General features: G+C 45.3%; 1 protein-coding gene across 1 annotated transcript in view; it reads right to left on the bottom strand.

Annotated features, from left to right (window-relative positions):
- Positions 1-11,993, bottom strand: part of ITGB3 (integrin subunit beta 3) — a 57,605-nt gene extending 45,612 nt beyond the window's left edge. Inside the window, exon 1 of the mRNA XM_079949473.1 lies at positions 11,656-11,993. Coding sequence (XP_079805599.1) covers positions 11,656-11,719 — 64 coding nt within the window. The 5' untranslated portion in view covers positions 11,720-11,993. The remainder of the gene's footprint in view (positions 1-11,655) is intronic.
- Positions 11,994-13,403: the final 1,410 nt, after the last annotated feature.

Below are 13,403 nucleotides of genomic sequence, written 5' to 3'. Positions count from 1 at the left end.
TGTCAGGGCAATTCCATCCTGGTAAATGGAATAGAAAGGAAAGAAAGGGAGTAGGAGGGGAATTCTTCTGTGGTTTGGATGTAAACCTGAGTAGGAGAAGAATTTAGGGGTCAACGCTGTGCAATTCCAGCCTCCCTCTATTTCTCTCTCACACACACATACACAACCTCTGAGTCATACACACACCTCTTCTGAGCTGTGGCCTGATAGCGGTCATACATTCAAGTATATTAGCCGTCTTCAGGGTTAGAAATTTACTTGTTTTGTAAACTGAAAGCAGAGGTGGATCCTGCATGCAACACCGATGTTTAGAGTAAAGGTAAAGGTAAAGGGACCCCTGGCCATTAGGTCCAGTTGTAACCGACTCTGGGGTTGTGGCGCTCATCTTGCTTTACTGCTCGAGGGAGCCGGCGTACAGCTTCCGGGTCATGTGGCCAGCATGATTAAGCCGCTTCTGGTGAACCAGAGCAGCGCACAGAAACGCCATTTACCTTCCCGCTGGAGCGGTACCTATTTATCTACTTGCACTTTAACGTGCTTTCAAACTGCTAGGTTGGCAGGAGCAGGGACCGAGCAACGGGAGCTCACCCCGTCACAGGGATTCAAACCGCCGACCTTCTGATCAGAAAGTCCTAGGCTCTGTGGTTTAACCCACAGCGCCACCCGCGTCCCTAATGTTTAGAGTACAGTCTTGCAAATAATCACACAGAACAGCAGTGGGGAACATTTGGCCATTCAAACCTCAGCTGAACTTCAGTTTCCAGCATCCCTGACCATTGGCCATATTTGCTGAGGCACATGGGAGTTGTAGTCCAGCAACATATGAAGAGCCAACTGTTCCCTGTTCCTGATATTAGAAGTCTAGAAAACAGTGCTGAGTGGGGAATCCATACAGACTGGGCTAATTCATAGTCCAAGATAATCTGCAAAGCAACAAACTCTAAAAAGACTAAGGTCACTTGCAAATGACCGCCTTAAGTAAAGGTAAAGGTACCCCTGCCCATACGGGCCAGTCTTGACAGACTCTGGGGTTGTGCGCCCATCTCACTCAAGAGGCCAGGGGCCAGCACTGTCCGGAGACACTTCCGGGTCACGTGGCCAGCGTGACATCGCTGCTCTGGCGAGCCAGAGCCGCACACGGAAACGCCGTTTACCTTCCCGCTGGTAAGCGGTCCCTATTTATCTACTTGCACCCGGAGGTGCTTTCGAACTGCTAGGTTGGCAGGCGCTGGGACCAAGCAGCAGGAGCGCACCCCGCCGCAGGGATTCGAACCGCCGACCTTTCGATCGGCAAGTCCTAGGCGCTGAGGCTTTAACCCACAGCGCCACCTGCGTCCCAATGACCGCCTTATTTAGCATTAATTAGACAATGTTGTCTAACTGCTATTCCAGACTTCCCAGTGCATTATCTCAACCATTTCCTGCTTGCAGAAAGCCCAGTTGGGTGGGGTGAGCGTTATCATGCAAGACTTCCAAATCAACTCTAATTGCACAACCTGAATTTCCAGGCATGTGACTGAATCCCACCCAAGAAACAAAGCCTGGAAGTGCCCATATGAAAGCATCATGCCTGTAACACGGTTGCGTGTCGAGACCCCGAAACCACCCCCTCGGCAATGAATGAGACACAAGGACACGGATATTAGGTTAATGTTATTGGGCAAAATTTAGCCACAACTTTATTGGTTACAGAATGTGAGTGGTATTGGCTTAGGCACTGGAGTTGACTATATCTGACTCCCGCCCATCATGCAGGGAATTCGGTAAGGGTCAACCACCGATGGGGGAGCCCCGTCGATGCAAACCAACTCGAGCTCTCCCAGGGTTCCCGAAGGGGTCATGGACTAGCCCAGTCCCAGACTTCGGACAAGATCCACACCCCCGGATTCCTTCAAAGGAATACCCTTAAGCTTGGAGGGGCAGGTTATGGCCACACCTCCCCTCCTCCATCATAAGATCAACCAATGCCTAACAGCCAAATCTTACAAAGTTGTGACAATTGCTACGAGGTAGGTGAAAACCAAATGGCCCTTGCCCATCTGCCAAGTGGAAAAATTCCTACCAGGCCCCTCAATGGCAACCAACCCCATAGCAAGGCCAATGTCGAAGCCTGCAAATTAGGGAGGGCGGGTGGGAGATTGAGGAAGCGAGCCGAGAGAGAAAGCTCTCTGGCTCACGGCTTTGTTTAAATGGGGCCTGGCCACACCTTCTCAGCCAGCAGATTGGCTGGCTGGGTGATGCATGACAGGGAGCCTCTGGGTTTGGATTTGGATTTTAGATTTGATATCCCACTTTATCAGTACCCTAAGGAGTCTCAAAGCGACTCACAATCTCCTTTCCTCCTCCACAGCAAACACTCTGTGAGGTGAGTGAGGCTGAGAGACGTCACAGAAGTGTGAATAGCCCAAGGTCACCCAGCAGCTGCATGTGGAAGAGCGGGGAATCGAACCCGGTTCACCAGATTACGAGTCCACTGCTCTTAACCACTACACACACTGGCTCCCAATCCCCCCCCCCTTGGAGGGGAGTTGGTGGCCACGTCGTCCACCGCAACTCCCCCCCCCCTGCTAAGTGGAGTGGATTTCCCCTGCGCAATTTATCTTGGATCTGGTTTGCCATGACGCCCCATTCTCCCTTTGCTGCCCTTTCTGCCCATGTTGTGCATAATACAAAGCACAGCAACGGAACAATAAGATAAGGGAAAATCCAAAGAGATTGTGCCATACGAACGAATGACTGAACAAATGCATGGAGGAAACAATAAGTATTCAGAGGAAGAGGTCCAGCTGAATAAACATGTGACTGGTCCAAAATAGATGTGGAAAGGCCCATCCTGATTCAAGCGTCCAGCTCACTGACACATAAAGCACACCCTCCAACATTTCTCTGATGAAAACAGGGACGTCCTATTCTATAATATTAATACCGTATTGGCCTGAATATAAGCCTCACTTTTTTCCCCAAATTCCGACCGTGAAACGTTAAAGTGCGGCTAAAATTCGTGACCTTACAAAAACTGGCTTTGACGATATCGCTGCTGAAACAGACATACGGTAAAACGGAACGGGTGTGAGTGCCTGCGGAATTTTAAGGGAGCGGTTTATATTCAGGTATTGTCTTTTTTTTTCTCCCCCCCTTGAATGTTAAAGGTGTGGCTTATATTCAGGTGCGGCTTATATTTGGGCCAATGCCGTAATAATTATATTATTTATACCCCGCCTATCTGACTGGGTTGCCCCAGCCACTCTGGGCAGCTTCCAACATATATATATATATATAACATAATGAAACATTAAACATTGGAAAAAAACCTTCCCTATACAGGGCTGCCTTCAGATGTCTTCCAAAGGTTGTATAGTTACCTCCTTGGCTGGGTGGTCACAAAACTCCATATACAGTGGTACCTCTGGATGCGAACGGGATCCGTTCCGGAGCCCCGTTCGCATCATGAGCAGAACACAACCCGCATCTGCACGTCTGCGGGTAGCAACTTGCCGCGTCTGCGCATGCGCGAGCGGCGAATCCCAGAAGTAACCCATTCCGTTACTTCTGGGTTGCTGTGGGACGCAACCTGAAAAAATTCAACCTGAAGCAAACGTAAAAAGAGGAATGACTGTATCCTACAACATTTCTCCGATGAAAATAAAGGTGCCCTAAGGAAAAGAGGGACAATCGGTGAGATCAAATCAGAAACCTGGGCAGCTTCTGTAAATCCCAGACTGTCCCTGGAATACAGGGACACTTTGAGGGTCCGATAAAGTAGAGGGGAAGGATTTTACTTACAAAGACAACATACAAGAGATGAGTTCCAAGCCCACCACCACCACACACTTTGCTGTCACTTCCTCCAGCCACTTCCCTCCATCCCCAGTTCTGATATATCCTACTCGTTGCTAGATACAGTGGTGCCCCGCAAGACGAACGCCTTGCAAGACGGAAAACTCGCTAGACAAAAGAGTTTTCCGTTTTGGAGGTGCTTCACAAAACAAATTTCCTATGGGCTTGCTTCGCAAGACGAAAATGTCTTGCGAGTTCCTGCAGGTTTTTTTCCTCCCCCCCCCTTTTTCTAAGCCGCTAAGCCGCTTATCCGCTAAGCCGATAAGCCGCTAAAAGCCGCTAAACCGCTAATAGCGCTAATCCGCTAAGCCGTCAATGGGTTTGCTTCGCAAGACGAAAAAACCGCTAGACGAAGAGACTCGCGGAACGGATTCTTTTTGTCTTGCGAGGCACCACTGTACATGAGCAGGGAAGGCGCATGAAGAGAGACATGTGTCTGTCACAGCTAATGTGGCCTCAAGAATCATATGATAATCTGTCCCACAAACAGCAAGTTCAGGTAGTGTGTGCCAATAAAATGGGAGTCAGGAAGGCACTCAACACCAAGGCAGGCAGAGGCACAATACATTTTTATATATACCGTATTTTTTGCTCTATAAGACTCACTTTTTCCCTCCTAAAAAGTAAGGGGGAATGTGTGTGCGTCTTATGGAGCGAATGCAGGCTGCGCAGCTATCCCAGAAGCCAGAACAGCAAGAGGGATCGCTGCTTTCACTGCACAGTGATCCCTCTTGCTGTTCTGGCTTCTGAGATTCAGAATATTTTTTTTCTTGTTTTCCTCCTCCCAAAACTAGGTGCGCCTTGTGGTCTGGTGCGTCTTATAGAGCAAAAAATACGGTAATTCAAAAGGCCCCAACACCCACTAATACAGAACACAAAAGCATGCTTGGTGGCTTCTCATGAGTCCTGAAATGTTGAGAGTCAATTGAGGAGAACCATCACAAATATACTAAAGTGAGGAGGCGGCAGGAGGGGAAAAGATAATTGGTCTGCTTGAGCTTCTTACAGCTTAGGGTATCCTGAACAGGAGCATGGCTGACTGGCTGATATTCTCAACACGAGCTCTCTTACTAGGAAGCGAGGATATACTGTATTACAACACATTGTTGTAGATCCCACTTGCACTCAGGCACCAATAAAAAGGAATGGAATGTTCTTATTAGCTGAAGTGATCTCCAGTGCATGGCACTGTATGTTTCTGTACGCAGCTGTTTGCACAGAAACACAGGGACAAGACATAAGAGGTGTGGCCTGTTGATGTTTCCGTAGCTGTTCTTTTACTTCACTTCATTAGATGGAAGCAAGTGGCAGGATAGCTTAAATCTTTTCCTGTGCGCCATTTGGAAGCTTAACACAAGATTTGGCTGCATAAGCTCTCAGGTTCATTCCCCAGAGTCTCTGGATAAAAGGATCAAGGTTGCTGCAAAGACCTTTCTCTGCTTGAGGCCCCAAAGAAATGTAGAGTACAGTGGTACCTTGGGTTAAGTACTTAATTCGTTCCGGAGGTCCATTCTTAACCTGAAGCTGTTCTTAACCTGAAGCACCACTTTAGCTAATGGGGCCTCCTGCTGCTGCCGTGCCACCAGCACGTGATTTCTGTTCTCATCCTGAAGCAAAGTTCTTAACCCAAGGTACTATTTCCAGGTTAGCAGAGTCTGTAACCTAAAGCGTATGTATCCTGAAGCATATGTAACCTGAGGTACCACAGTATATGAAGATGATGTATAGATGGTATATGACACCAGTGCAGTTAGGAAAAATGTATAAAACTAGCTCAAATTTGTGTTGGAAGTATAAGAAAAAGGAGGGGACATTTTACCACATGTGGTGGGATTGTAATGAAATTAAGAAATTTTGGGAAATAATATACAATGAATTGAAGAAAATGTTCCATCTAACATTTGTTTAAAAACCTGAATCATTTTTGTTAGGGATTGTGGGGAAAGACCTGCCAAAGAAGTTGAAAAATATCTTCATGTATGCGACAACAGCGGCGAGAGTCTTAATAGCACAAGGATGGAAGAGTGAGGAAATTCCGACCAAAAAATCATGGCAAGAGAAACTGATGGACTATGCAGAACTGGCAAAATTGACACATAAACTACGGGACAAGGATAACTGTGACTTTAAAGAGGAATTGGGAATCTTTTACAAAGTATTTAAAGATGCAACAAAGTGAATTGGACTCCTTGGCAGGTTTTGAATAAACACTCACAAACTTTTCATTGACAAATTAAGGATTTACACAACTCTGTAACATGCAGATAATAGCATTTATAGAGAAATCAGAGATTGGAACTGAGGGAAGTCAGGGGGGCGGGGAGGGTGGGTTATGGGAGGGAGGGGGAGGGGGAAATGGGGGGTGGAATTAAGGATTATATGTTTTAAGATAATATGTTTTGTTTAATTTCCAAAAATAAATAAATAAATCAAGGTCTCCTAAGGGGTGGAGGGAGAAAGAAACTTCAGCTAGTGCAGAATTCAGTGGCCAGGTTGCTCACCGGAGCAAGTCGGTTTGAGCATATTACACCGATCCTGGTCTGACTGGACTGGCTACCAATTAGTTTCCGGGCCCAATTCAAAGTGCTGGTTTTGACATACAAAGCCTTAAACGGCTCAGGACCGCAATACCTCAAGGACCACCTCTTTCCATATGAACCTACCCAGACCCTGAGATCATCTTCTGAGGCCCTCCTTCGTGTGCGTCCTCCTCGAGAGGTGCGGAGGGTGGCAACACGAGAACGGGGCCTTCTCCGCAGTGGCTCCCCGCCTGTGGAATGCTCTCCCCAGGGAGGTTTGCCTGGCGCCAGGCAAAAACATTCCTTTTTAAACAGGCCTTTGGTTGATCTGGTGGCCATCCTATACCCTTTTAAAATGTGGTTCTTTGGGGGGGGGGGTTATTGGGTTATTTCTCTTATTTTGATTTAAAATGTTGTGATCTTTTCTGTAAACCACCCTGAGACCTCCTGGTATAGAACAGTATATAAATTCAATCAATCAATCAATCAATCAATCAATCAATCAATCAATATATAACAGTCATTACGAAATGCAATTCTGTTCCCATGGTCGATTCCCACCCACACTGTCCTAATCCACTTTCCTGCCTGTCTAGAAAACACTTCTGTTAACTATTTGCTCAGGTCAAAGGGAATGATTCAAGACTTCCTTTGGAAGAATTATCAGAATTTGCCAAACCGGTTAACACGCACGTACTCTGCCCAGGACACAATAGGGGTGGGGAAATGAACTACGAATGTCCTATGGGAAAAGACAGTGACTCCATCTCTCTGCAAACCTAAAATCAATACCTGGCCATATTGTATTAGGGAAAGGAGGAGCTCAGCATGTTCTCAGCATTTCAGGAGAGGGGCTAGATCTCTGGAGGTAAACCAGTGCCAAGGTCAAGGTTTCACAGAGCTATAAAACAAATGTAGCTCCAGAAATTACCACAGGAATAGAATGAGATTAAAGTATTTGGCAGGGGTGGAGGCAGTGAGTGGGCGTAAGGAGCATTGGTGTGTGAACAGCATATCCATGTTTCAGCAGGGAAGAGAACAAATTTGGGGATGGGACCATCAGAACAAACGCCTCCAACATTTAAAGCAAATAAACCTGGGAACTATAACTCACAAGAGCTATAGCTCCCAGCTCTTAATTTTTTTAATTGTCAAGCATGGAAAGCTGAATGCATACAAGTTAAATGCTTGTAAGCTGCAGGCTTGCTGTATCTCAACAACCCATTTGCAAAATTATTAATATTATTATTAATTGACATCCAAGGATATCATACACAATTTTAAATAGAACGTACAAAGAAAAGGTAAAACTAATAAGAATAACAACCTTAAATAATTATACTGTTATTGATTTAAACTTGTACTTATACATCTTCTTTTATTATACTTTCTAACTCAACAAAAATAAACCAAAGTAGAATCCAATAAACTAAACTATGTCATTTCCCGATGTACTTTACATTTACAACACTGAATGTACTTATTACCTTACTTTTAATATATTTTCTAATACTTTCTTATAACAAATCGTACCATTTCCCCTTATTTATCAATGTTTAATTTACACAAGGGTCATTCAAACGCTGCCATAGATGTTATGTCGTTATTATATTTTTGTAGGTATTTCTTGAACATATCCCATTTTTGTGTGAATGATTGTTTTGTATTTCCCCTTCATCTAGTTGTCAATTGAGCCATTTCTGCATAGTCTAGTAACTTATTCTGCCGTTCCCTTACTATTGGTACTTTCCCCCCTTTCCAGTTTAATGCAATTAATAACCGGGCAGCGGCTGTCGCATATAAAAAGATTTCTCTTCTATTTTTCAGGATATCACTGCCTACAATTCCAAGCAGAAATGCTTCTGGCTTCTTTGAGAATGTTAAATTAAAGATCTTTTTCATCTCATCATAAATGAGGTTCCAGAACTCTTTAATTTTTCGGCATGTCCACCACATATGGTACATATCTCCTTTTGTTTCTCCACACGGCCAGCATTTGTCTGAAATATTTTTATACATCTTGGAGAGTTTTGATGGTGTAAGGTACCATCTAAACTGCATTTTCATCATGTTTTCTTTAATGGTGTAACATGCCGTAAAATTCACGTTAGTTTTCCAAAGGGTCTCCCATTCACTCATCATGATGGTGCATCCGATGTCTTGTGCCCATTTAATCATTACCTCCTTCACCTCATCCTCCTTGACTTCCCAGTCAAGGAGGAGTCAGTACATTCTGGAAATGATTTTGGTATTATTTAACAATTCCTTTTCTAATTTTGAGGACTCGTTGTTAAATCCATTTTTTTTTGTCTTGTTTGAAAGTCTCAAAGAGCTGGTGATATTCTAGCCCATGGGTAGGCAAACTAAGGCCCCGGGGGCCAGATCCAGCCCAATCACCTTCTAAATCCGGCCTGCAGACAGTCCGGAAATCAGCGTGTTTTTACATGAGTAGAATGTGTGCTTTTATTTAAAATGCATCTCTGGGTTATTTGTGGGGCATAGGAATTCGTTCATTTTCCCCCCTTCAAAATATAGTCCAGCCCACCACATGGTCTGAGGGACAGTGGACCGGCCCCCTGCTGAAAAAGTTTGCTGACCCCTGTTCTAGCCATCCCATTTGCAAATTTAGTCACTTCCTGACAACTTCTTTACTGAGCATTCATCCTGTTGGCCGGGAAGATGCATCATGCTTTCTAGGGCATTGCCCCATGACTTTCTTTATCACAAAAAGTCTTGTCTTTGGGGGGAAGCAGGTTTGTTGTGCAACTTTCCCTACTCATCACCTGTAATTGCGCAACCTCAATTGGCCGGTATGCAATACCGAAAGCAGAGACAGTCTGGAAGCGCCATTAAGCCGCCCCTGCCTGGAGTCACCTTTTATACTGTTTTGAGAAAAGAAGCGGGCACTGTTCTGCATGAGGATCCTTCCTCTGATATTATGGGATGCAATGGCAGTTGCCCGGGTGAGCCTGTAGACTGGACGCTGAGCCTTGCAAGTTACGATGGGGAGAGTCAAGTCAAGTACGGGCCTTAATAGCTCCACAGACGGCATGAATCTTTAGAAGGCCAAAGGAAACAGACGGGAGCTTAAGACTGCAAAACAGTCATTCAGACACAGGGTGACCTTGGTCCAGTCACCATTTCTCAGCTGAACCTACCTCACAAGGTTGTTGTGAGGATGAAACGCGGAGGAGGAGAGCCATGTACACTACCTTGAACTTCTTGGAAGATAGTTTATAAATATGTCATAAAATGTATACACTGCTTGATGGGAGGGGGGGACCCTCAAAGAGGTTATGGCAAAAGGTATCAGATATGGCAAACACCATTGGCAAGAGTTTTTTTAAACTGATTCAAGTCTTACTGAATCACAAATAAATGGGCATTTTACAGGAACTGGATAGAAAGAGGGGAAGCCAACCCTAAGATACAAGCTCAAATGAACAGACTGTGTACATGGATAAAGATATGAAGGAAGATCTGACTGGGGGCGGGGAGGGCTGGAGTGGGGAGGGAGGGGGGGAAGTAAACCGAATGGTATTTTGAATTGATTTTGTTGTATAAGCCTTTTTTTCAGAAACCATATATATTAATGTGATGTAGTTAGGCATTGTAGTATGAATGAATTTTGTTCTGTATTCTTTGTTTTATAGAATATATATATAATACAGTGGTGCCTCGCAAGACGAAATTATTCCGTTCCGCGAGTCTCTTCGTCTTGCGGTTTTTTCGTCTTGCAAAGCACGGCTATTAGTGGCTTAGCGGCTTAAAGAAAAAGGAAACAAACTCGCAAGAACTCGCAAGACGTTTCGTCTTGCGAAGCAAGCCCATAGGGAAATTCGTCTTGCGGAACGACTCAAAAAAATGGAAAACTCTTTCGTCTAGCGAGTTTTTCGTCTTGCAAGGCATTCATCTTGCAGGGCACCACTGTAATGTTATGTTACTAAGCAAATTTAATAAAACAGAAAAAAACACATTTTTTTAAAAAAAGTCTTACTCTTTTGCATGTGGGATTTAATTGCATGCCAGCAAGTTCCAGGCTGCGCAATTATAGGGCTCGTTCTCACTTGCGCTTGCCCCGCGCTGAGAAAGCAGAGTCCGAGCTGCAAGAAACCTGCATTTCTAAAATATCAAACTTTTCCACGGTAAGTAAAGTGACAGGGAAACTCAACAGAAAAGTGTGGGATTAACAACTGCTTGGCACCGACCTTGTATAACCTCCCCGCGAACGAATGCGAATGACAGCTCAACAAACAGAAGCAACCTTATTTCTGCAAAAAGGGTGGTAATCCAGATTAAATTAAATCTTTGCTGGCATTCCTATGCCTCCAAAGTAACTTGGACCCTGAGGGGTGGGGTGTGAGGAAGCACGCCTGTAGGAGGAGAACCTACTCCCAACAAATCACTCACGTAAATCCGGATTTGACCCTTTCCCTAAGAACAGGGAGTTGCAAAGGCTTGCTTTGCTCTAAACAGTGATTCAAAGAAAAGAATTGAAAAGATCACACACAAAGTTTCCCTGAAGGAAAGTCACCTTCCAAGTTTCCCTTCTTGGCTTGCAAAGGAGTCTAAAACTGGGAATCTTGCTAGGGAAGGAGATGCGTGAAAAGAGACGGGAGATGCTCGCCAGTGGAAAAGCTCGCAGGAGAGAGGCGCCTTTTTTTGCGCGCCGCTAGCTAACTCATTAAAGAACCTTTTAATGAGGGTGAAAGAGGAGAGCGCAAAATATGTTCTGAAGCTCAACGTCAAAAAAACAAAGATCATGGCCACTGGGCCCATCACCTCCTGGCAAATAGAAGGGGAAGAAATGGAGGCAGTGAGAGATTTTACTTTCTTGGGCTCCATGATCACTGCAGATGGTGACAGCAGCCACGAAATTAAAAGACGCCTGCTTCTTGGGAGAAAAGCAATGACAAACCTAGACAGCATCTTAAAAAGCAGAGACATCACCTTGCCAACAAAGGTCCGTATAGTTAAAGCTATGGTTTTCCCAGTAGTGATGTACGGAAGTGAGAGCTGGACCATAAAGAAGGCTGATCGCCAAAGAATTGATGCTTTTGAATTATGGTGCTGGATGAGACTCTTGAGAGTCCCATGGACTGCAAGAAGATCAAACTTATACATTCTGAAGGAAATCAGCCCTGAGTGCTCACTGGAAGGACAGATCCTGAAGCTGAGGCTCCAATACTTTGGCCATCTCATGAGAAGAGAAGACTCCCTGGAAAAGACCCTGATGTGCTCTGGTCCATGGGTCACGAAGAGTCGGACACGACTAAACAACAACAGCGAACTCACTTACCCCAAACCGCGGAGGCGAACAGGATCAGCCCGAAGACACGGAAAGCGGCGCCCGCTTTGCCCATGTCGGCGGAGCGGGAGGTTTTCGAGCTGGAGAGAAGTTTTGGTTGCTGCTGCTGCAGCAAAGGAAAAGCGAGCGGCTCTCCCGAGGCTTCCTCCGCCGCCGATGGTGCGTTATGGCTGCGCCGGGGCAGGAGGATCCCACGAGCAGGCGAGAGGAAGCAGCTGTCCGACGGGAGTCAGTGGGGCGAGCGGGTGGGTGGGATCGCCGCCCTCGCCTTGGCTCGCAGCTCCCTCCCTCTCCTCCCCGGTCCTCCCCTCCCAGGAAGAAGGGCCTTCCCAGCGCCGCGGAGGGAGCGCGCCTTGCCCGCCCCCTCGGGGACTGGCTCTCCATCCGCCCCTCTTCGCTGTCGCCCCGGCCGCCCAAGGATCACCTTCCCCAAATCTCCTGGGCGTTATTTTATATACACACCCAGGATCGGCCCCAAACAGCTTACAACGGGAAAGTCAACACACACAAAGAAATAATCTTTCTTCGCTACCTCTTTGGGCTGTGCACATAAATTCCCCCACCACATGCAAAGTTTTTCTATGATTATCCTGGACCCTGCCCACCCCTGCAATATCCATAGATAGATGGAGCTAGCCCATGCTAATCGTGCTTAAAGTAGATCAGTTGATGTTAATGAACACGATTGACAAAGTTTCGTTTATTTTAGTGAGTCTACTATGAATAGGACTTGGCTACAACCCATTGTTACAAAGGAGACGAACAAAATCCTAGAACTTTCGGAGTTTCCCCACATGTATGCATGTGAACCGCACTTATTCTGTGAACTGCCCTGAGACACACACACACCCCAGGTATAGGGCAGGATATAAATAAAATAAAATAAATATGCATCTGAGCGTGCAGTCAGCAATTTCTCTATCACCGATACTCTGCCAAAACGGCTGGCACAAAGGAGAAACTGGTGCACTCCCATTTAGGTTTGTGAGGATTTAGGTTTGTGAGGCCCTAAGCTACTGAAGGTAATGGGGCCCTTTATATGTCCAGCTGTCCTTTGTCAACGACAAATTGTCGCTGCTTTTTTGTGTTGAATAGATGCTAAATGGTCATTTATGGACCTCATAGGTATCTAAAGCCATTGGCACATAACAAAATATGTATTTTGTCAAAGTAATTGTTGAACTGAAATACAATTAAGTATATTAATAGTGAAATACAATTAAGACATATATCAATAGTGAAATAATTATTAAGCTCTAACTTAAAATGATTTTTTTATTCATAACAAACTTAATATTGGCATTTGGCAATAACTATGGGAAAGCGCGCCTTAGTTTTGGAACAGCCTTCCGGAACGGATTAAGTTTGAGAGCCAAGGTACCACTGTATATAGAAATGAGCAAACCAGTGATATTTTAGGGAGCAGGCTAGCAGGCGGGGCCCATGACTTACATCAGAAGAGCCTACACAACACAAAACACTGTTGCTGTATGTAGGTTTTATTTTATTTGTTTTTTATCTTTTATTTTGGAAATGTACATCCAGTGGTTTTTTCCTTTAATTTTTTTTGGGGGGCCCAAAAGAAGAAGAGGAGTTTGGATTTGATATCCCGCTTTATAACTACCCGAAGGAGTCTCAAAGTGGCTAACATTCTCCTTTCCCTTCCTCCCTCACAACAAACACTCTGTGAGGTGAGTGGGGCTGAGAGACTTCAGAGAAGTGTGACTAGCCCAAGGTCA

Source organism: Podarcis cretensis (assembly GCF_951804945.1).
Source record: "Podarcis cretensis genome assembly, chromosome: 13".
NCBI lineage: Eukaryota > Metazoa > Chordata > Lepidosauria > Squamata > Lacertidae > Podarcis > Podarcis cretensis.
The sequence above is the reverse complement of the archived record's forward strand: the minus strand, read 5'-3'. Positions and strand labels throughout refer to the sequence as shown.